General features: G+C 38.1%; 1 protein-coding gene across 11 annotated transcripts in view; it reads left to right on the forward strand.

Annotated features, from left to right (window-relative positions):
• The window catches only part of RIC8B (RIC8 guanine nucleotide exchange factor B), a 107,433-nt gene that overhangs the window by 40,018 nt on the left and 45,624 nt on the right, over window positions 1–21,791 (forward strand). For all 11 annotated transcript variants that reach the window (XR_004071939.3, XR_004071940.3, XR_008670575.2 and 8 more), the window contains exon 4: window positions 6,011–6,105. Coding sequence is in view for 7 of the 11 variants with exons in the window: in XM_019038903.3 (XP_018894448.1) it covers window positions 6,011–6,105 (95 nt within the window). In the remaining 4 variants the exon portion in view is untranslated. The remainder of the gene's footprint in view (window positions 1–6,010; window positions 6,106–21,791) is intronic.

A 21,791-nucleotide genomic window follows, 5' to 3' on the forward strand; every position in this document is an offset into this window, starting at 1 on the left:
TGGGTAACAGCGTCTCAGGAAAAAAAAAAAAAAAAAAAAAAAAAGAGGAGGAGGAATACTCATAAGTATATAATATATAAGTATATATAAAATATATAAAGTACTTATATATTTTATACTTAGAGTATTCCTTCATAAGGAAAGATGTATCAACCTTTAACAAATCTCCCTTTTGAAGACACTTAGATTGTTTGCAGTTGCTTGCTGTTTTAAATTCTAATGATTTTTCTTATAAAGTCTTTCTAGGTACATTCCTGAAATTGGTGGGCCAGAGGGTTTCAAAGTTTCAACGTGTTTTTATATATGTTGCCAAATTTACCTTCAGAAAAATATTGTTGGTTTATACCTTTTCAAACCCTGGGCATTTCACTTTTTAAAATCTTTGCCTGTTTCACAGCTTTACAGTTACAGAAAATGCAAACATTTGGTTTTAAACTGTTTTAGTTATTTTTATGACCACTTTCATTTACAGTTCACCAAAAATAGAAAATTAATGACTAGGTTTTTCTTGAGGTTTAGCAAATTAGTGCAATTTGTTCATTTTAGATTCATGCCTCAGTGTTAAATTCGTGCCTGCCTGCTGATGCCATCAGCAGATTAATTTGGAGTTTGCTTTCCATTCAGTGGGAAATGTAGCTAGCCTTATTTCCACATGTGGAATCAGCCTCTGTCTTCCTTTCCTAAAGCTAGTGTGTTTTAAAAAGCCAATTGATTTATTTAGCAGGATATAAAGTCAGTTTTAGAAAAGTTAATTGAAATGGTCTTGTCTTCCTCCTGTTTTAACACTTTTCTAAATATCTCTGTTGATGGAAGAGAGCATGTTATTCTAGGGACTGTAAGGGGTCCCTAGAATGAAGACCACATTCCCTTCTCCTGTGCTTCCAAGGTATCAGTGAAACGTAATAAGAAAGTACAGACCAGCAGACATGTTAGAAACAGACAACCCAGTGCACACAGAGAAGTACAAGTATCTGAGTAGTCAAAGGATACCATTTAAATGAGATAAAACAGTGAGTGTCCATAGAAGTTAATTAGGAATGTCACAAAAGAGGTTAGTTCCATGATTATTTTAAAGACTTTGAAGGAAATATGCAGTAGTGGAATCTGTCATTAAGATGTGAAAGCTATATAAAGAGATCCCAAAGAATTTCCTGAGTTTTTTTCTCCATTTTAATGTTACCTCATTTCGATTTTCACTATCACAACCAAGCCTGCTTGCTGTCTTTCTCTTCCTTTGCCCTTCATCCTTAGGGACTTCTTTTCTCTCTCAGCCTTTGAAGGTGGTATCATTTCAGGAGGAGAGAATATTGATGCCCTGAAAATATCAAAACTAAATCAGGAAACAATTAATAAACAGTTGTATAAGCTGTGTTTGTATAATGCTTTGTAAAAAGCAATTGCATTTCTTTGCTGGCATCTTTGTGAGACAGGAGCATTAACCCAATTTGACAAATGAGGACAGTGAAGATCAGAGAGTTTAAATTACTTAGGGAAAGTCACACAGTAGAATAACCAACAGTAGAAAATAGTGTCTACTTTAAGCTTTGTTAAGACTTCTTAAATGATAGCACTCATCCAACGGATATTTATGGAGACATAGACTAATGGAATAGAATAAATAGAGCTGATACAGTCAACTGACTTACAGGTAACATTGAAGTGCAGTAGTGAAAGAATGGGCTTTTTAATAAATGGGGCTTTATCAATTGTATGGCCATATGGAAAAAAAGTGAATTTGAATCCCCATCTTATACCATACACAAAAAATTAATTTGAGATGGATAAGAGACCTAAATATACAAGGTAAATAATAAAGCTCACTGAAGAGTATCTTCATGACTTTATCTCATGCAAGTCAAACATTTCTTATATGAGCAAAGATTTCTAAAACAGGGCAAAATAAGGATAAAATCATTAATTAAAGAAATGACATCAATTTTCATTAAAGTGAATTCATCAAAAGCAGCAAAAAGACAAGACACCAGGAGGAGAAGATATGTGCAATGACTCTCTTCAGAATACACTAAAAAGTCCTACAAACCCATAAAAATAAAAATCAGACACCCCAATAGAAAAATAAGCAAAGGGCGTTCAGGTGCGGTGGCTCACGCCTATAATCCCGGCACTTTGGGAGCCTGAGGCAGGCAGATCATGAGGTCAGGAGAACGAGACCATCCTGGCTAACACAGTGAAACCCCATCTCTACTAAAAATACAAAAAATTAGCCGGGTGTGGTGGCGGGTGCCTGTAGTCCCAGCTACTTAGGAGGCTGAGGCAGGAGAATGGCGTGAATCCGGGAGGCGAAGCTTGCAGTGAGCCAAGATCGTGCCACTGCACCCCAGCCTGGGCGACAGACCGAGACTCCATCTCAAAAAAAAAAAAAAAGAAAAAAAAAGCAAAGGGCTTGAACAGGAACTTCACAAAAGAGATATCCAAATGAGTAATAAACATATGAAAAGGTGTTCAACTTTATTAGTCACCATAAGCATGCATACTACAACCAAGAAATCACTACACATCCATGAGAATGACTAAAATGAAAAAGGCTGACTCTAACAAGTATTGGTGCCCCTGTAGAGCAACTGGTGGGGTATAAATTGGTATAAGTACTTTGAAACACTGTTCAGCAGTACCTGGTAAAGACTGACATATGGATATAACCTGTGAGTCAGCATCTCCTCTCTAGGGTGTATACCTGTAGATATCAAATGACATGTAAAAATTGTGTTCACATCAGCACTTTTCAAGATAGCCCCAAGCTGGAAACAATCCAAGTGTCATCAGGAGTACAGCAGATAAGTAAATTGTGGCATATTCATACATTGGAATACTATATAGCAGTGCTTTCTTAACCTATCTGTAGGTGAGGAACCAGATTTTTTTCCCTAAAAATCTGTCAGGATGAAACTCTTGTGTAATACAATATTACATACAACGCCAAACTGCTCAAAAGTTTCTAAATGTTCACACATACCTTCTGTACTCATGGTGTTGCAGGCCAGTGATGAACAGGGTGGGGACCAGCAGTGAGTGGTACACAAACATACTTCAAATAGCACTGCTCTCAAACAATGACAAAGAACAGACTGCAACTACACAGAGTAATGTGAATGAATCTCACAAGCCAACACAAGAGTCTGTATTTTATGATTCCATACGTGTAAAGTTCAATAGCAACCAAAATACTAACCTGTGACATTAACAAGTTAGAATTACCCTTGAGGAGCAGAAGAAGATGGTCATTTGTAGGGGGTATGGAAAGAATTCTGGGATTCTTAATCTTGGCATTGCATGATTTTTATACTGGCTATATGGGTGTGCTCATTTTGTCAAAATTTAGCTGTACGCTTATGATTTGTGCACTTTTCTGTATGTACATTATACTTAACATTTACATTAAAATATATTGATGACCTATTAAACACACACCCTCTTTCCTCATTAAGGTAATAGATTAGTGGAGGAAACAAAGTGTATGCAAGTAAACAAATGTGAAATTACAAATTATGATTTCATGAGAGAAAAAAGAGTCTTCTCGGAGAAGATACTTTAGCTGAAACCTGGAGTATGCAAAGGAACCAGCGATGCAAAGAGCAGAGGCAAACAATCCAGGGATTTTGGTAGTTGTTTTGAGTAGAGAAATAGAGCTAATTTAGTGGATTTAGAGTAAAAGAGGACATTGTAGACATCGGGTACAACTTGGGAGTTGATGTTATCAAAACTGGAAAAGGTAAAAAGTAGAATTTTGGTTTGCAGCTGCAAATAATGGAAAGACCAAATGGATAGATTTCCAAAAGCCTGTCAACATCAGCATGAAAAGAGAAAGATTATCATATCTAAAATAAAGGAAAATATAATTTAAAGGGAAGTGTATTCCCTAGTTAATTTTTAAAACTAAGGGAAATACGATCTTATCAAGAGTTAAGTAATGAATGCGTTTCACATGGGTATTTAACATATGAGAGAATTTTTTTTTTTTTTTTGAGACGGAGTTTAGCTCTTATAGCCCAGGCTGGAATGCAATGGCATGATCTCGGCTCACTGCAACCTCCGCCTCCTGGGTTCAAGCAATTCTCCTGCCTCAGCCTCCTGAGTAGCTGGGATTAACAGGCTTGCACCACCATGCCCAGCTAATTTTTGTATTTTTAGTAGAGACGGGGTTTCACCATGTTGGCCAGGCTAGCCTCTAACTCCTGACCTCAGGTGATCCACCCGCCTCGGCCTCCCAAAGTGCTGGGATTACAGGCATGAACCACCGCACCCGACTCGTACGAGAGAATTTTTATTCAGGCGTTTGAGATGGATAGTGAATGGGACAACATTCATTCCAACCCTTCCAGTCTCAGTGTCTCTGTCATTCCAGTAGTCCTCTTTGTTTTTCCCCTTGCCCCCTACAATGATTTATCATTTGTTTCAGCTCTATCAGTCTTGCCTTTTGTTCCCTTCCTCTGTTACCCTTCCCCCAACCTTCAAATGTTATATTGAAAGTATTAAAGCACTTTTATGCATATCATTTTCTTTAATCCTTTGTAACCCTGACAGAACCCTCCAGTATTTGGAGATTCAAGTGGGGAAACTGAGGCTCAGAGAAACTATATGACTTGTCTAAAGTGCCAATCTAGAGTCCTGACCCCAAGTGCAGTGCCTTTATTTCAGTTAGGCCACTGAGGCCCTCTTCTCATCCAGCTCTATACATGATGATGTTATATTTAAAATGTTATTGTCCACATTATGAGTTGTGAAAGTGTGCCCTAATTGCTTGCTAGATTTTAGGAGAGACATCTTCCTAGAAGGGTTATGTGAGTTCTATATATGAATATAGGATATATGTGTATAATTTATGAAAACATATCACTTCACATGGACTTGAAATCGATGATATATTAAGAAGTTTTGGCCGGGCGCAGTGGCTGGCACCTGTAATCCCAGCACATTGGGAGGTCAAGGCGGGTGGATCACCTGTGGTCAGGAGTTCAAGACCAGCCTGGCCAACATGGTGAAACCCTGTCTCTACTAAAAATACAAAAAGAAAAAAAAAATTAGCTGGGTGTGGTGGCGGGCACCTGTAATCCCATCTACTCGGGAGGCTGAGGCAGGATAGTCGCCTGAACCTGGAAGGCGGAGGTTGCGGTGAGCCGAGATCACATCATTGTACTCCAGCCTAGGCGACAAGAGCAAAACTCCATCTCAAAAAAAAAAAAAAAAAGTTTTATAATTTTTTAGTAGTTTTTGAGGTAGTTGGAGTCTTCCTGAAATATGGCATATCCAGGCTCTCTATCACAATTGTCTCTAATTTCATATGTCTTCTTAATTAGTTAAAATCTGGAAGAAGAAAGATATGACTTTGATGCAGATAATTAAAGCAGGTGTAATGGCCCAAGAGCTCACTAAAAATGAAGAAGTAAACCAAATGAGTATTCAGGGCTTAGTTTATTTCCTACTGTTTGTCTTCTTGCCTCTAACTCCCTGTGTCTCTTTAATACCACTGCCAATGAGTAAACATTGGAGATCACTTGTTTTTCATTACTTGCTGGTAGTTCTGGGGGAATTAGGTTATTAAGATTGATTAAAATGAAGTTCGTGGATTTATTGCTTTGAAAGTTAAGAGATGAGACATTTTTCTTAAGGGTGTACAACCAGTCTCTGAAATAACCTGGTAACATCACATCTGTTGAAACTTTTATAATGGTTAGTAAACTGCAACAGTGTACCATAGAAAAAACGAATTTAGGCTTTTTGGAAATGAAAAAAAGTCTCTAGCGGAATTGAATCTTAAGAAGGTAAACGAGAGTGGCTAGGTCAGCATTTCTGGAAGTGGTTATGGTTGTTCATAAGAGATAGTGACTATTTACTTAGTATTGCCTCAGGAATTCTTCTAGGATATTCTGCCATCTAAAATGTATGGTATAAGAATGCTTGTTTGGGGTGGGCAAGAGATGTAGTAAAGTAGCAGACCCCACTGTTCAGGCATTCAACCCCCAATGTTTCCTCTCTTTTTTATTTGCCATAGAGTGATTCTCATCAGTTCCGTGTAATGGCAGCTGTCCTTCGTCATTGTTTACTAATCGTAGGTCCAACTGAAGACAAAACAGAAGAGCTACACAGGTGGGTAAGCTCTGTATTGATATCCCAGTGAAGGACATCATCAGTTGTTCTTGGTTTTATGCATCTAATTTCAATTGTTATAAGCACAAGAAAGTGAAAATACTACAGTAAATCAGGTATCTGGTAGGTCAGAAATCATTATCATGGAAATCATTACTATGCCCTGATGAGAAATTTTTATTCTGCCCCTTTTCACTTTGTTATATTGAGGCTCAACAGGAGAAGAGAATTTGGCATTTGTTGCAAATGCCACAAATAGTTACTGTTCTTGGTTTTATCCAGAACAACAATAATAGTACACAGTTATTGAACACTTACTCTGTGGCATTGTGCTAAGTGCTTTATAACGATTAACTTCTTTAATCACCATGCCAACATTATAAGGTAGATTCTGCAATTTTTCCCTTTTACTAGTTGAGGAAACTGATGCATAGAAAGATCAAGCAATTTCTCTGAGATTATACAGCCCTAACAAGTGAAAGAGCTGGGATTTAAACCCTGCTTTTAATTACTACACTTAACTAGTACTCTGACTAATTTCATTTGAAGAGTACTTACCAAAAAGTATATATTTTGGCAATGATAGTTTTATTTTTTAAAAAAACTTGTAAGAATTAGGGCATAGTGTCTAGCATTAAAATATATAAAATAGGCCAGGTGTGGTGGCTCACGCCTGTAAACCCAACACTTTGGGAGGCCAAGGCCGGTGGATCACTTGAGGACAGGAGTTTGAGACCAGCCTGGCCAACATGGTGAAACCCCGTCTCCATTAAAAATACAAAAAAAGTAGCTGGGCATGGTGGCACATGCCTGTAATCCCAGCTACTCGGGAAGCCGAGGCAGGAGAAACACTGAACCTGGGAGGTGGAGGTTGCAGTGAGCCAAGGTTGCACCATTGCACTCCTGCCTAGGCAACAGAGTGAGACTCCATCTCAAAAAATTAATTAATTAATTTTAAAAATAAATAAAATATATAAAATAGTTCAGCTGGGTGCTGTGGCTCATGCCTGTAATACTAGCACTTTGGGAGGCTGAGGCGGGCAGATCACTTGAGTTCTGCCTGGGCAACATGGCAAAACCCTATCTCTACTAAAAATACAAAAATTAGCTGGGTGTGGTGGTGCACGCCTGTAGACCCAGCTACTTGGGAGGCTGAGGTGGGAGAATCTCTTGAACCTCAGGAGGTGAAGGTTGCCATGAGCCGAAATTCCGCCACTGCACTCCAGCCTGGGTGACAAAGCGAGACCCTGTCTCAAATAAATAAATAAAATAGTTCAAATTTTGCGACTTGTCCGTTAGAACTATTAACGGACTGCTGTAAAAATTTATCGTACTCTGAGAACAACTGAATAAGAATTAATGCATTTTTCCAGTTCTCTTTCCATCCTGGATCAGATTTACAATAACAGGAGTTCTGACTTCATCATGATACTACTCATGATGCTTTATTCTATATGAATACAAATGGCATTTTAAACAATTCAAATAAACTCATATCTGCAAACAAATTACTTTGGCATTAACTACAAAGAATTTAACATAGGGTTGTTCTTAATAGTAGAAATTCCTTTTTGAACACTTAAAATATTCAGTTTTCCAAAATACGGCTTAAATAAAACTATAGAAACACAGCCACAGTATAAAATGAAACATATGCTTAATTGTTATTTTTCAGTTAAATCCATATTATTTTAGTTATGATCAGCAACTTATTATTTGATATTGTACTGAATTTGCTGGTAGGTTATCTCAGTGTACTCCCTGCCCTGCAGCCTGTCAAAAGACTGTTTTTCTTGATTAAAAAATGTAATTTTTTTTCTGTAGCTACAAATCAAACATTCCTTTAGTTTTCTTAAGACAGTACCTTTAAAAAAGTCAGATTAACTGCAATAAATCATATCCTAACAAGATTTTATTAAACATTTTGACCCACTGTAATTTTTTTTCATAATTAAGAGACACTAGAAATTTAGACCCTAAAACTAAAAGAAAATGCTCTTATAAGCCCAAGAGTAAATTGATTTTTTTTAAGAAGTCAGATATCACAAGTAAAATAATCATACAAGGATGTGAAAGGAAGGCACTTTGACCAAAATTGCTATACTAGTCACAAATACATTGCCAAAGATTTCTCTGAATAATGAATTTAATATCTTGATGCAGCACCCAGTATTTGTTGAAAGAGAGCAAAACTATGTAATAGAGGTTTTTAAAATAAAAATTTTTTAAAGAAGTCATATTTATTTTCCTTAGTAATGCTAGCTTTTTTCCTTAAATTTGCTTTTGTCTTAAAAGTTATTTTGATAAAAACCTATCGGCTTCACTGTAAATAAGGAGCATGCCTAGAGCCACAGACAGGATTTATGAGTATTTCTCAGAGGCTTTCCTGGGAGATTGAGGTTGCTGCTGACTTAACAGTTTATCTGGAATGGCCTTGCATGTTCCTTTAATCAGAATTAGAGTGATTAGTATCATTTTGAGCAGTAATGACTCTAGGCTAATCCATTTAAATACAATGAAAATGGCACTAACCTCAAAGTGCTATTTTAGGAAGCTTCTGTAGTGATCCTGAAAACAATTTTTCTCTGTATGTGTGTTTTAAGCATAAAAAATTTTTTAAAGGATTTCAAAGTAACATCTCAAATTCCATTTTTGAAAGTTATTTTCTAAGTTTGTTTTTGCTTTTTTTTGGACACTTTGATTTGCTTTAAAGAAAAGTTTAATGAAATAGGTAACCCTGGGTAGTATAGTGTATGGTTGTGCATTATCATCAAACCCAAAGAGTTGTGATGATGATTAAATGAGAGGTTCATAAAGCACCTCTTCCCTGGCAATGAGAAAATACTCAGTAAATGGCACTTGCTGCCGCTGCTGCCACCACTGCCACTGTGCCACTGATGTGCTACTTCTATTAGTATTATGATAAACATACTGGATTTTAGAATATTTGGTTATTTTAAATCTTTTTTTAAAAGTTGTTTGTTGATTTTGATACGCTGTTTAGGAACTTATGCCTATGTTTATCCTGTGATCGTGTAAAGACATCTTTTTTCTTTTAATCCAAGTGTTTCTGAAGCCAGATAAGTTCTATGATATATGCATGTTAGGAGCCTATAAAGGTGCTTTAGGAGAAAAGTAAGTTAAAAAAATAGCCTGGCAGCTTTTTCTGATACGTTGTCTTTGTAAGACAGTGCAATTTTTTCAGAGAAGTCAAGAGGACATGGACATAGAGATGAAATGAGTTAGCTCGTAAAGACAGCAGACCTTCACCTTCATTTCCACTAATCAACATTTTATATGGCTTTTAAAATCTATTCTCTTTCATTTTCTTTTGTCTGTACTTAATGGTAACAGGTAGGTTGTTGGTATGATCCACCTTTTTTGCTCCATTGAAGGACATCCTAATTCTGTTCATTTCTATGTACCTGAAAGTATTTTCAGCACTCCAGTCCATAATCAACAAGCTTATGCATAAATACTTAGCCCAAAAAAGTTGGCATGTGGTTGTGGTTTTATTTTATTTTGGAGAGAAGGGAAGAAATCAGGATGGCCTATATGCTGATGAGAGGAGGGGAGGACCAGATTTGATTTAATTTATTTTAGGCTCTCAATCTCGTTTTCTTTTACTCACTGAGTACATTGGTATTTATAAAGCTTTTTGTTACTGTTTCTTTGTTTAGACTAATTCATTTTGTCTCACATATTGAAGGGGACAATATAGTACATAATACATTACCTAATAACACCTTATTACAGTGCTAAATACAATGCCTTAAACATGGCAGTCTTTTTTTCTTTCAGTTTTTTTTATAGTGGTAAAATACAGTGATAAAATTTGCCATCTTTTAAGTGTACAATTTGGTGGTTCTGTTTATAATGTGCAACCATCACCACCATCCTTCTCCGTAACTCTTTTCATTTATTCATTAAGATGGCTCCATCTTCTCCACTGCACACAGAGGTGTTTTTCAAAAAGCAAATGCCTGCTTTAAATCTTGTCATGGCTCCTCTTTGTCTTAAGGAATAAGAGAAAACTTTTTGGCAGCAGGATTGGTGGGGGATCATTGTGCAAGTATTTATGATCTGTAGTCTCATGTGGAAAATCTGTTTCTCCTGATTAGTTCTCTTTTTCATCCTGTATATATGATTCTACCAAACCTTTGAATATATATATGTGAGAGTTTATTTCTGAGCTCTCTATTCTATTTCATTTGTCTGTATGGCTTCAGGCCAGTAACACACTGTTTTGGTTACTGTAGCTTTATAGTAAGTTTTGAAATGGGTTAGTGTGAGTTCTGCAGCTTTGTTCTTTTTCAAGATTATTTTGACTATTGAGTCACTTGAGATTCCATATGAATTTTAAAGTGGGTTTTTCTATTTCTAAAAAAGAGTGTCATGGGGATTTTCATAAGGATTGCATTGAACCTATAGAATGCTTTGGGTTGTATTAACATTTTAACAATACTGTCTTCTAATTACACAAGGCAGACTTTTAATAAATGTTTGAAAATTGATTTCATTTGTTTATTAATTAAGCACTACTATGTGTTAGGCACTATGTTGAGTAACAAAGGTGAATACAGCACAGTCTCTGTTCTCCATGACTCGCTAATCAATAGATAAGACAGATTTGTAAGTAAATAGGTAGAGTTGTTTTGATGAGTGCGGTATTAGACATGAATAAGCTTATATAGTTGTACAGAAAAGGATAATTTACTTTGGAGAGATTGAGAAGGGGTTTGGATTGGTTTTGTTGGAATCATAAAGCTCTTAGCTCTTTAAGCTGACTCTCTGTAAATGACAGTCATCTAGGTGAACAGATGTTTTCTGAACTATAGCTGAGCACTGGTCTTAGAGGACTTCACAATGCATACCTGGAGGAACATGGAGACTAAATTCCCAGACTGCCCAATTTAAATTAAGACCCTCCCTCCCCCTCATGCACATATCTTGTCACTGTCTTATCATCTGCTTTAATTTTTTTATAAGGAGAAAAGACATAAATGTTAGGAAAGCTAAATAACAGTTCGAGACAGGGATAGAGAGATATCACAGATTTTTTTTTAGTAGTTTCCCAGTAAATTAATTATTCAAATAATAATTGCTAATAGAATTCAAAGGGCAACGTCACTATGGTCTGTCATGATGAAGAAAGTCTTCCTTGCTCAAATGATACCTGTCCTGGCCTTTTCCAGACTTCTAGTCCTCTGATGATTCCTTTTTCTCCTATCTCTAAGTCCTCTTATAGATTTCCTTTCTTCCATCTCTATTCTAAAACATTTGTTCACCATTTCAACCTGCTCCACTCCATTACCATGTCCTGCCAGTCTTAAAGCACTCAACCCTAGATCTGTCAGCCCACCTTCTTTCTCCACAGGCTGCTGAGCCCTAAGGGAAAGTTTTACCTAACCTGACAGATGGCTCCATCTCCACTGCACACAGAGGTGTTTATGGCTCTTCTCTGTCTTAAGGATTAAGAGAAAAAAATTTTTTTTAATCACTGTGCATGTGTTTATGATATGCAGTCTCATGTAGAAAATCTGTTTCCCCTGGTCAGTTCCCACTTTCATCCTATGTATATGATTCTACCAAACCTTTGCAACTCTCTAAAGGCCTTCTGCACCCCCTTGTCCTCAGAAGATAACATGTTTTTACTTAGTTTTTATTATGGATATTTGGGGTGGCCTGGCAACATGGTGTAGGGGTTGTGAGATTATGAGAGAGCTTAAAGCCTTCAAATACATCTTAGCATGGCCATTGAAGCCTGACATCTGGATTAAATCTAAACCCTTTCAACAAGACTTCAGGGCAGAATATCATGCTAAAGTGTCAGAGTCTCTGCCTAATAAATTGGGCAAAATGCTGTTATCATGGCAATATGCCAGTAACTTCTGAATGAGGGAAACCATCTCTGGTTGTGTTGTATTGGATGAATCCATGGAATTGGATCTGAGGCATTGGCCTTCACCTTGGGAACTCTCTGCCCCGACAGCATCCATCTTTCTGTTATCAAGCAACACATTTGCATGGCATGGAGCCACTTCCTCCCTTTGCCTCCAGGAGCCTACCATTCCACAATCTGCATGACTTTGTATTCAAGCTACTCTGCTCTTCTTTCTCTTCCTTAGACATAGATTCCTTATTAGGGCCTTTACACTTGCTCTGTCTACTGCGTGGAACCCTTTTCCTAGATCTTTAAGAGGCTGAGTCCTTCTTGACACTGAGAACTCAGCTCAAATGTCACTTCCTCAGTTAGGCCTTCCCTGACTGCCTAATTTAGATTAAGAACTCCCTCCCAGCCCCCTGCCACCACACACACACATATCTTGTCACTATCTTATCATCTGCTTTATTTTTTTCGTGGTACTTATCACTAACTGAAATAATCTTCATCTTTTATTTTTCCACTTGTTTATTGTTTCTCTCCTTCATTAAATTGTATGTAATCCCAGCATTTTGGGAGGCCAAGGCGGGTGGATCGCCTGAGATCATGAGTTCGAGGCCAGCCTGGCCAACATGGTGAAACCACATCTCTACCAAAAACACAAAAATTAGATGGGCAGGTGGCGGGCACCTGTAGTCCCAGTTACTCAGGAGGCTGAGGCCGGAGAATCGCTTGAACCTGGGGGGCTGAGATTGCAGTGAGCTGAGATGGGGCCACTGCACTCCAGCCTGGGAGACAGAGCAAGACTCTGTCTGAAAAAAAAAAAAAAAAATTATGCTTAAAAAGAGTGAAGATTGTGTCTGTCTTCTCTGCCATTATATACCCAACACCTAGAACAGGTATACTTAGTAAATGCTCAATAAATGTTAGTTGGATGAAGGGATGGATAGATAGATGATCTTGCTGACCTCTTAAGAGGCTAATTGGAAACTGTCAAGCAGGATCGTTCTTAAACCCTTAATTCCCCATCCCTACCTATAAGTGTACTGTAAAATGTACCTGTTCTTTCCTGTTTTCTGTCAATCTCAGGAAATTAAGTGGCTCTCTCGCTGCCCAAGGTTAATGCCCACACCTTTTTCTTCTGCCTCTTGAGGCCTTATTTCAGCATTGAACCCCTCCTCTAGTTCTTCAGTCTCTTCTTTGGGCTTTATCCCTTCAATATGTGACATGCTGAGATCTATCCCTTTTGTGAGGAAAAAAAATCTTTTATCGGATCTTTGTCACCTCAGAGATATGACCCTGTTTCTTCCCTTCCCTTCACAGCTAAGTTTTTTGACACTGTTTTGTGTGCCATTAGCCTCTAAATATTTTGATCATATTCCTAATCAATAAAAATTTTTGAATACACCCTCAAGTATATTTATTTACATATACCTTATATATATGCTGCTAAACTGACATACGAAATAATGAAATTATATACAAATAATAAAAAGGGATAACATAGAGATTAATATTTTAAAATAGATTTTTAAAATTAACCTGCCACAAACTTTCAAAATTATCAGCTGGGCGTGGTGGCTCACGCCTGTAATCCCAGCACTTTGGGAGGCTGAGGTGGGCAGATCACTTGAGGTCAGAAGTTCGAGACCAGCCTGACCAACATGGAGAAACCCTGTCTCTATTAAAAATACAAAATTAGCAAGGCATGATGACGCATGCCTGTAATCCCAGCTACTTGGGAGGCTGAGGCAGGAGAATCGTTTGAACCTGGGAGGCAAAGGTTGCGGTGAGCTGAGATCGCGCCACCGCACTCCAGCCTGGGTGACAGAGTGAGACTCTGTCTCAAAAAAAGAAAAAAAAAATTATCAAATAGCAGAAGTTTTTCTTTATGTTCTGCACACTTACTATTTAAGTACCTTGTTAATTGTGGTGGCTTTGAACTATCATTAGCTAATAGCTGTGGGCACATTATATACTTGATATGTTTGGATGTTTTGTCCCCACCAAATCTCATGTTGAAAGGTGACCTCCAATGTTGGAGGTGGGCCTAGTGGGAGGTGTTTGAGTCATGGGGGTGGATCCTCATGAATGCTTGGTGCTGTCCTCCCCATAACAAGTGAGTTCTCACTCTGTGATCACTCGAGATCTAGCTGTTAAAAGAACCTAGCACCTTCTCCCCCTCTTTCTTGCTGCCGCTCTTGCTGTGTGATACTCCTGCTCTCCCTTCGTCTTCCACCATAATTGTAAGCTTCCTGAGACCTTCACCAGAAGCCAGTAAGATACAAGTGCTGTGCTTGTACATCCTGCAGAACTGTGAGCCACATAAACCTTTCTTTATAAATTACCCAGTCTCAGCTATTCCTTTATGGGACTAATACGGTACTTAAGGCAAGACTCCTTAGTATTGTAGTAGTTGTGAATTCATGTTACAGATAATTTCCAGTTTTTCTAAAACTAGTTTCTTGTCAGATCTGTTTGGATTGTCCTTGTTTTGACTCATGATAATGGCATACAAAAGGCTCTGCCATTTTCTTATCCTTTGCTTATACTACTTATTATCTTCAATGTTGGTGTCTTTGTATTATAGGAATTATTTAAAACAGTTTGTTCATTTTACAAGAATTGGTTTAGTTAAAACTGGATATAATATATAAACCCAGTTAACTGGGCATATGTAAATTGTAATATGACCAATGAAGAAAGCAAATGAGTGACCAGGAAGGAAGGACATCACTGCTACCCTTCTGTAACATGGAATTTTAACTCTTCTCTCAATTTTAATACTTCTTTCAAAGTATCTCAAGATACTTTGCATTTGTTTGTGACATGGGGAGCATTTGATTTATGGTTCAGGTCTGGGTACCAATGTCAATTCATTTATAAAATATTAGTAAAGCTTAATTTCTTTTCAACTTTTTAGATAAAAATAATAAAAATAGAACTATTTCGGCCGGGCGCAGTGGCTCACGCCTGTAATCCCAGCACTTTGGGAGGCCGAGGCAGGCAGATCACGAGGTCAGGAGATCGAGACCATCCTGGCTAACACGGTGAAACCCCGTCTCTATTAAAAATACAAAAAAATCAGCCGGGTGTGGTGGCGGGTGCCTGTAGTCCCAGGTACTTGGGAGGCTGAGGCAGGAGAATGGCGTGAACCTGGGAGGCAGAGCTTGCAGTGAGCCAAGATTGCGCCACTGCACTCCAGCCTGGGCGACAGAGCGAGACTCTGTCTCAAAAAAAAAAAAAAAAAAAAGTAGAACTCTTTTCTTCCCACACCCAGTAGATCATCTTATGTACCTCCAGGGTTGCATCTACCTCACTTTGCAGACTACTGGTTTGTACTTACCGTTTCCATGGCTTTACCCTCTATTCATTCTTCAGCCCACTGTAATCAGGCTTCTGCATCTATTCCTCTGCCAGCACAACTCTGGTTTAAGGTCATTAGTAAGTTACCTTATCATAACATACAAGACTTTTTATAATGTCCCCACCCCATTTCATACATACATAAATAGACCTTTCTGGTCTTATTACCTACTAAGACCCCTCCTTTAGAGGCCTTATCATTTGCTTTAGGTTTAGGAACCTGTTTTCAGTTCCCCACAAGTACCATAATCTCTCATTCCTCCAAATTTTTGCTATTCCCTCTTATAGTGGAATATGTCTGCTGTTCAGAAGCTCCTTAATTGTTGACATTTACTATGTGCCAGGCAGAATGCTTTGCATGCCTTTCTTCATTTAATACCCACATCAACCTGGTAAGTTTAAGCTCCTTTATTTTAGAGGTAGGACAAGGCCTAGAAGAGGTTGTATAATTTGCCTAAGGCATACTAGAATTCAAACCCAGTGCTTTACTAATTATGTTATGCTGCCTTCCCTTACAAAAAGGAGTTTATTTTCTTTTTTATACCTGGCACCTAGCACAAGGCATAGCAAATATTATATTTGTTGAATGAATAAAGTGAGGTTTGAGCTAGTCTTAAAGAATGAAAATGTTCTAGCCAGGAGAAAACATGGACAAATACAGAAAAGAGAGTATGTCTACAGCACATTTAGAGAACAATGACCTGGTCACTATGGGTTAAAAGGTATTTCACTGAGGGTAGCATTCAGGGGTCTTTCCATTCAAAGTTTTCTTGAAGCTTCCCCACCTGTTGCTGCTGTAGTCATCTCTTGTTCTTTGCAGCAAAACTCCTTTAAGTGGTGACTATCTGATTCCTCTACTGTTCTTTTGAATCCAGTTCACCGAGGCTTTTAGCCTCACTACTCCACCAGAATGGCTATTGTTAGGGTCACTAGTGACTTCTGTGTTGTTAAATCCAGTGGACATTTTTCAGTCGTCTTACTTGATCTGTCAGCATCATTTGACACAGATCATCACTCCATTCTTAGATACCATGCTGTCTTGGTTTTCTTCTTACCTAACTAATTGTAAATTCTTTGTCTACTCCTCAGCCTCTGAATGATTGATCGAGTGCTCCAGTCTCTGCTTTCATAGTCTTTTAATCCACACTCACTCCTTTACTGATCGAATACAGTCTTCTCTTTAAATACCATCTACATGCCGATGACTTTTCAGTTTATATCCCTCTGTAACCCTGATCTCCCTCCCTGAACTCCAGACTCACCTAGCTAATTTCCTATTAACATCTCCACTTGGATGTCAACTAGACACCCCAAACTTAACATCCAAAATTAAACTCTCTATCCTCCCCCTAAAAAGCTTCTTCTCTTGCAGTGTTTCCCATTTTCAGTTTATGGCACCTCCAGCTTTTCACTTGCTAAGGCTAGAACTTTAGATTCTCTCACACTCCACACTAGCCTGTCAGGAAATCCTTCATTATGTATCGAATGAACCACTTCACTGTTAATACCTTGTGCACTCACCTGAATTATTGCAGTAACATTCTAACTATTCTCCCTTACCTTTGATGGCCTACTGACTGTCCTCAATGCAGTAGCCAGAGTGACCTTTTTAACCTAAGTTAAGAGGATCTCATCATGCAAAACCCTGCAATGAATGATTTTCCATTTCCATCAGAATAAGATCTAAAGTTATAATATCCTACAAGACCAATCTGGTCTTCTCTGTTATCTACCTGATGTCATATCCTACTCCTCTTATGTATGGTGGGTCAGCCACACCAACTTCTTTACTGTTCTTCAGACATGCCACTGCTCCTGCCCCAGAGCCTTTGCTTTTACTCTTCTTCCTCTGATGCTCCTTCCTCAGTCACATTACTCTCTCTCTAATCCCTTCAAGTCATTTAAATAACTCATCTCAGTGAAGCCTTCCCTAACCATCCTATTTAAAAGTATAACTCGGCCTGGCGCAGTGGCGCACGCCTGTAATCCCAGCACTTTGGGAGGCTGAGGCAGGCGGATCACGAGGTCAGGAGTTCGAGACCAGCCTGACCAACATGGTGAAACCCCGTCTGTACTAAAAATACAAAAATTAGCCAGGCATGGTGGCACACATCTGTAATTCCAGCTACTCAGGAGGCTGAGGCAGGAGAATCGCTTGAACCCAGGAGGCGGAGGTTGCAGCGAGCCAAGATGGCGCCATTGTACTCCAGCCTGGGCGACAGAGCAAGACTGTTTCTCAAAAAAAAAAAAAGTATAACCCATACATACTAGTTTACCCTCATGGGTTCTTCCCCCAGAGCACTTATCACCTTCTAGCATATTATTTAATTAACTTTAAAAAATTTTTATTGACTTTTCTGTCCATGCCAGAGAATAAGTTCTGTGAGGACAGGAATTTTTTCTTTATTTTCTTTGTGATACCTGCCTGAAATAGTGCCTGGCACAAGTAAATAATAAATAATTACTGGATTGAGTTAGATTAAATAAAATTATTTATTTACATCTGAAAATCTTTTTTTTTTTTTTTTTTGACAGAGAGTCTCACTGTGTTGCCCAGGCTGGAGTGCAGTAGTGCAGTCTTGGCTCACTGCATCCTCTGCCTCCTGGGTGCAACCAGTTCTCCTGCTTCATCCTCCCAAGTAGCTGGGATTACAGGCACGCGCCAGCATGCCTGGCTAATTTTTGTATTTTTAGTGGAGATGGGGTTTTAGCACGTTGGCCAGGCTGATCTCGAACTCCTGACCTCAGGTGATCCACCCACCTCAGCCTCCTGAAGTGCTGAGATTACAGGTGTGAGCCACCACACCTGGTCGGGGATCGTTCTTTTCGTTGCCTGAATCATTTCAGATGGTTGTATTGTGGTTTGGTTGATATACAAAAAGCTGTACATAGTTAATGTATACAACTTGATGAGTTTGGAATTCTAAGTAAACACCTGAGAGGTATTACCATAATCAAGGCCATAAACTTTGTCATCAAAACAGTTTTTGTACTGGCATAAAACAGACATATTGACCAACAGAACAAAAGAAAGAGTCCAGAAATAAACTCATGCATATATAGTTATCTTCAACAAGGGTGCCAAGAATACACAATGGGGAAAAAATTAGTCTCTTCAATAAATGGTTTTGGGAAGACTGGATTTCACTAAAAGAATGAAATTGAATCCTTATCTCACATCATACACAAAAATCAACTCAAAATAGATTAAAGACTTAAATGTAAAACCTAAAACAATAAAACTCTTAGAAGAACACTTAAATTAGCCAGGCATGGTGGCACACCTGTAGTCCCAGCTACTCCGGAGGCTCAGGTGGGAGGATCACTTGAACTTGAGAGGTTGAGGCTGCAATGAGCTGTGATCACACTACTGCATTCTAACCTAAGCAACAGAACAATACCCTGTCAAAAAAAAAGAGGGAGGAGGAGCAGGAGCAGGAAATGTAAGAGAAAAAGCTTACGGACATTGGTCTTGGCAATGATTTCTTGGGTATGACACCAAAAGCACAGGCAACAAAAGCAAATATAGACAAGTAGAATTACATGAAACTAGAAAACTTCTGCACAGCAAAGGAAACAGTCAACAAAATGAAAAGGCAGCTTAAGAAATGGGAGAAAGTATTTTCCATCCATATACCTTAAGAGGTTAATATCTAAAACCTATTAAAAAACTCTTAATAGCCAAAAAAAAACCTGATTTTAAAATCGGCAAAGAACCTGAATAGACATTTAACCAACGAAGATATGCAAACAGACAACAGGTACATGAAAAGGTACTTAACATCACTAATGCAAATCAAAACCTCAATATCATCTCATACCTTGTTAGAAGGGTTATTACAAAAAAAAACCTCAAAAAACAAAAGATAATCGATGGTAAGGATGTGAAGAAAAGGAAATCTTTTTACACTGTTGGTGGGAATGTAAATTAGTATAGCCATTATGGAAAACAGTGTGGAGGTTTCTCAAAAGATGAAAAATAGAATTATTTGATTCAGCAATCCCGCTTCTGGGAGTATATCCAAAGGAAATAAAATCACTGTTTCAAAGAGATATCTGCATTTTCATCACATGGTCATTACAGCACTGTTCACAATAGCCAAGATACTGAAACAACCTAAATGTCTTATCAGTCAGATGAATGGATAAAATGTGTGTATACACACACAGAGCAGAATCAGTAGAGTATTATTCAGCCTTTAAAAAAAGAAGGAAATCCCATCACTTGCAACAACATGGGTGGATCTGGAGGGCATTATGATAAGTGAAATAAACCAGGCACAGGACAAATACTCCATGATCCCACTTTTATGAGGAGTTTAAAATAGTGAAGCTTGTAGAACTAGATAGTAGAATAGTGGTTATCTGGGGCTGGGGAGAGGAGTAAATGGGGAGGTGTCAGTCAAAAGATACAAAGTTTTAGTTATGCAAGATAAGGTCTGGAGATCTCCTGTGTAACAGAGCCTATAGTTAGCAATACTGTATTGTATACTTAGAATGTTGCTAAGGGAATAGGTCTTACGTTAAGTGCTCTTACCACAAAAGAAAAAAATACTTTTCAAAGATTTTGAGGGGTTTGGGTGCAGTGGCTCACGCCTGTAATTCCAGCACTTTGGGAAGCCATGGCAGGAAGATTGCTTGAGCCCAGGAGTTTGAGACCAGCTTGGGGAGCATAGTGAGACCTTGTCTCTACTAAAAATTAAAAAATTAGCAAGAGGCATGGTGGCATGTGCGTGTGGTCCCAGCTACTCAGGAGGCTGAGGTGGGAGGATCATTTGAGCCCGGGAAGTCAAGGCTGCAGTGAGCCGTGATCATGCCACTGCACTCTGGCCTGGGCAAGAGACTCTATCTCAAAAACAATTTTTTTTAGTGAATAAAGAGGGCAAAAGGAAAATCTTTTGGAGATTTTAAGATTCATTTACATAGACTTTACAGCCTTGAAAAAAGATATGTAAGCCCCAAATATAAAGAAGATACATTTGACCAGCAAGATTTATTAACAGCTATGGTTCTACGTGTGCCATATCATGTTCTTCATTGTAATTTCATGTTTTTGTCCAGTGATTCACAGAGGACTAGATTTTAGATTGCCTTTCCTCTCCCACAACTGACAAGGCTTTAATCAGGGCATTAAGGAGTTCTAAATAGGTCTTGCTTTTGAATCTGCATATCAGGAGGGGGCTGGGAGCATGAGCGGGAGGATGTCATGTCTCAGTGATTAATGATCTCTAGGAAGCTGAAAAGGGGAGTGTAATATACACAGTATTTCTACCCCCTGGAGTAGGAATGCAAACACTATTGTGCAGATCTGTGCATAGTCACTGACTTCCTGGTAGCTGGAGAATTTCATACACTCTTCTACCACAAATAAAACTGTCAGAGAAGTGACAGAGCTCAAAAAGCTGGCCTTCCTTACTTAAAAAGAATAGCTCAAACACAGTGAGCCAGAAAATTAATTTTGTAGTTGTTTGGAAACCAAGTAGTTAAATAAGAAATAAGAAAATGGGAACTTTTCTTGAAAAGCCTAAAACCTCCAAATATTTGTTGAATCAAACTCTACATTTGGTTTCTTAAATTTACTGAATTCCTGGAAACTGCTTACTTTAAACGAATTTAAAGGGGAAACATTCCTTTGTAATGAAATGACCCATCTTAAACTTTTCAATCTGGTCTCTGGTAGGTTCAGAGCATCATACGGTCAGTGTATTTAAGAGCCTATTGCCTGATGTTTAGGGAAAAAATCATAACATTTCAGAATGGCTTGTATACAGTTTTTGAAAATAATTCTAAGGTAGAGTTATTTCCCCCCTTTTATTCTCAATGAATCTATGGTATTATTTGGTAACAATTTCTAAGTGCTTAAGATAGAAGCAAAACGTTCTGAACTATAGATAAGATAAACTACAGATATTTGCAAAAAAAAGTTTTAAGAGAAAGTTTTGGGGAAAGCTTGTATTTCAGCCACCTTTGATTATTTACCAATAACCAAATATAGAGATTTTGTGCATAACACCAGTAGCAGCAGCAGTATTTGGTTTTAGTGAGGGCAACCAAATAACTTGTATTTTACTAGGAACCATTTGTTCATATGACTTGTTAAATTATTTTTTGCTCTTGATTCATTTTTTTGATGCCCTATACATTACCACTTTCTGTTCTGCATTGTCTAACTTTTCAACTGACTTGTTACTGGTTTTTATTTTTCCATAATATAAAAAGAAAGGAAATATTCATTCTTGGGGAAGTGGAGCACAATTCAGGGTAGAGGAAAGAAAAATTTTTGTATTTCTATTTCTTTGTTTTTTTGTTTGTTTTGCTTTATTTTTTAGGGTGTCGCTATAATCTAAAGTAGAAGGAGCTACTGGTCTAAATTAAGATAGTATCAGATAGATTAAGCTCTAAATTTGCTTTCCAAGTGGTTAGACTTTTAAATTGC

This window comes from Gorilla gorilla, chromosome 10, assembly GCF_029281585.2.
Source record: "Gorilla gorilla gorilla isolate KB3781 chromosome 10, NHGRI_mGorGor1-v2.1_pri, whole genome shotgun sequence".
Taxonomy (NCBI): Eukaryota; Metazoa; Chordata; class Mammalia; order Primates; family Hominidae; genus Gorilla; species Gorilla gorilla.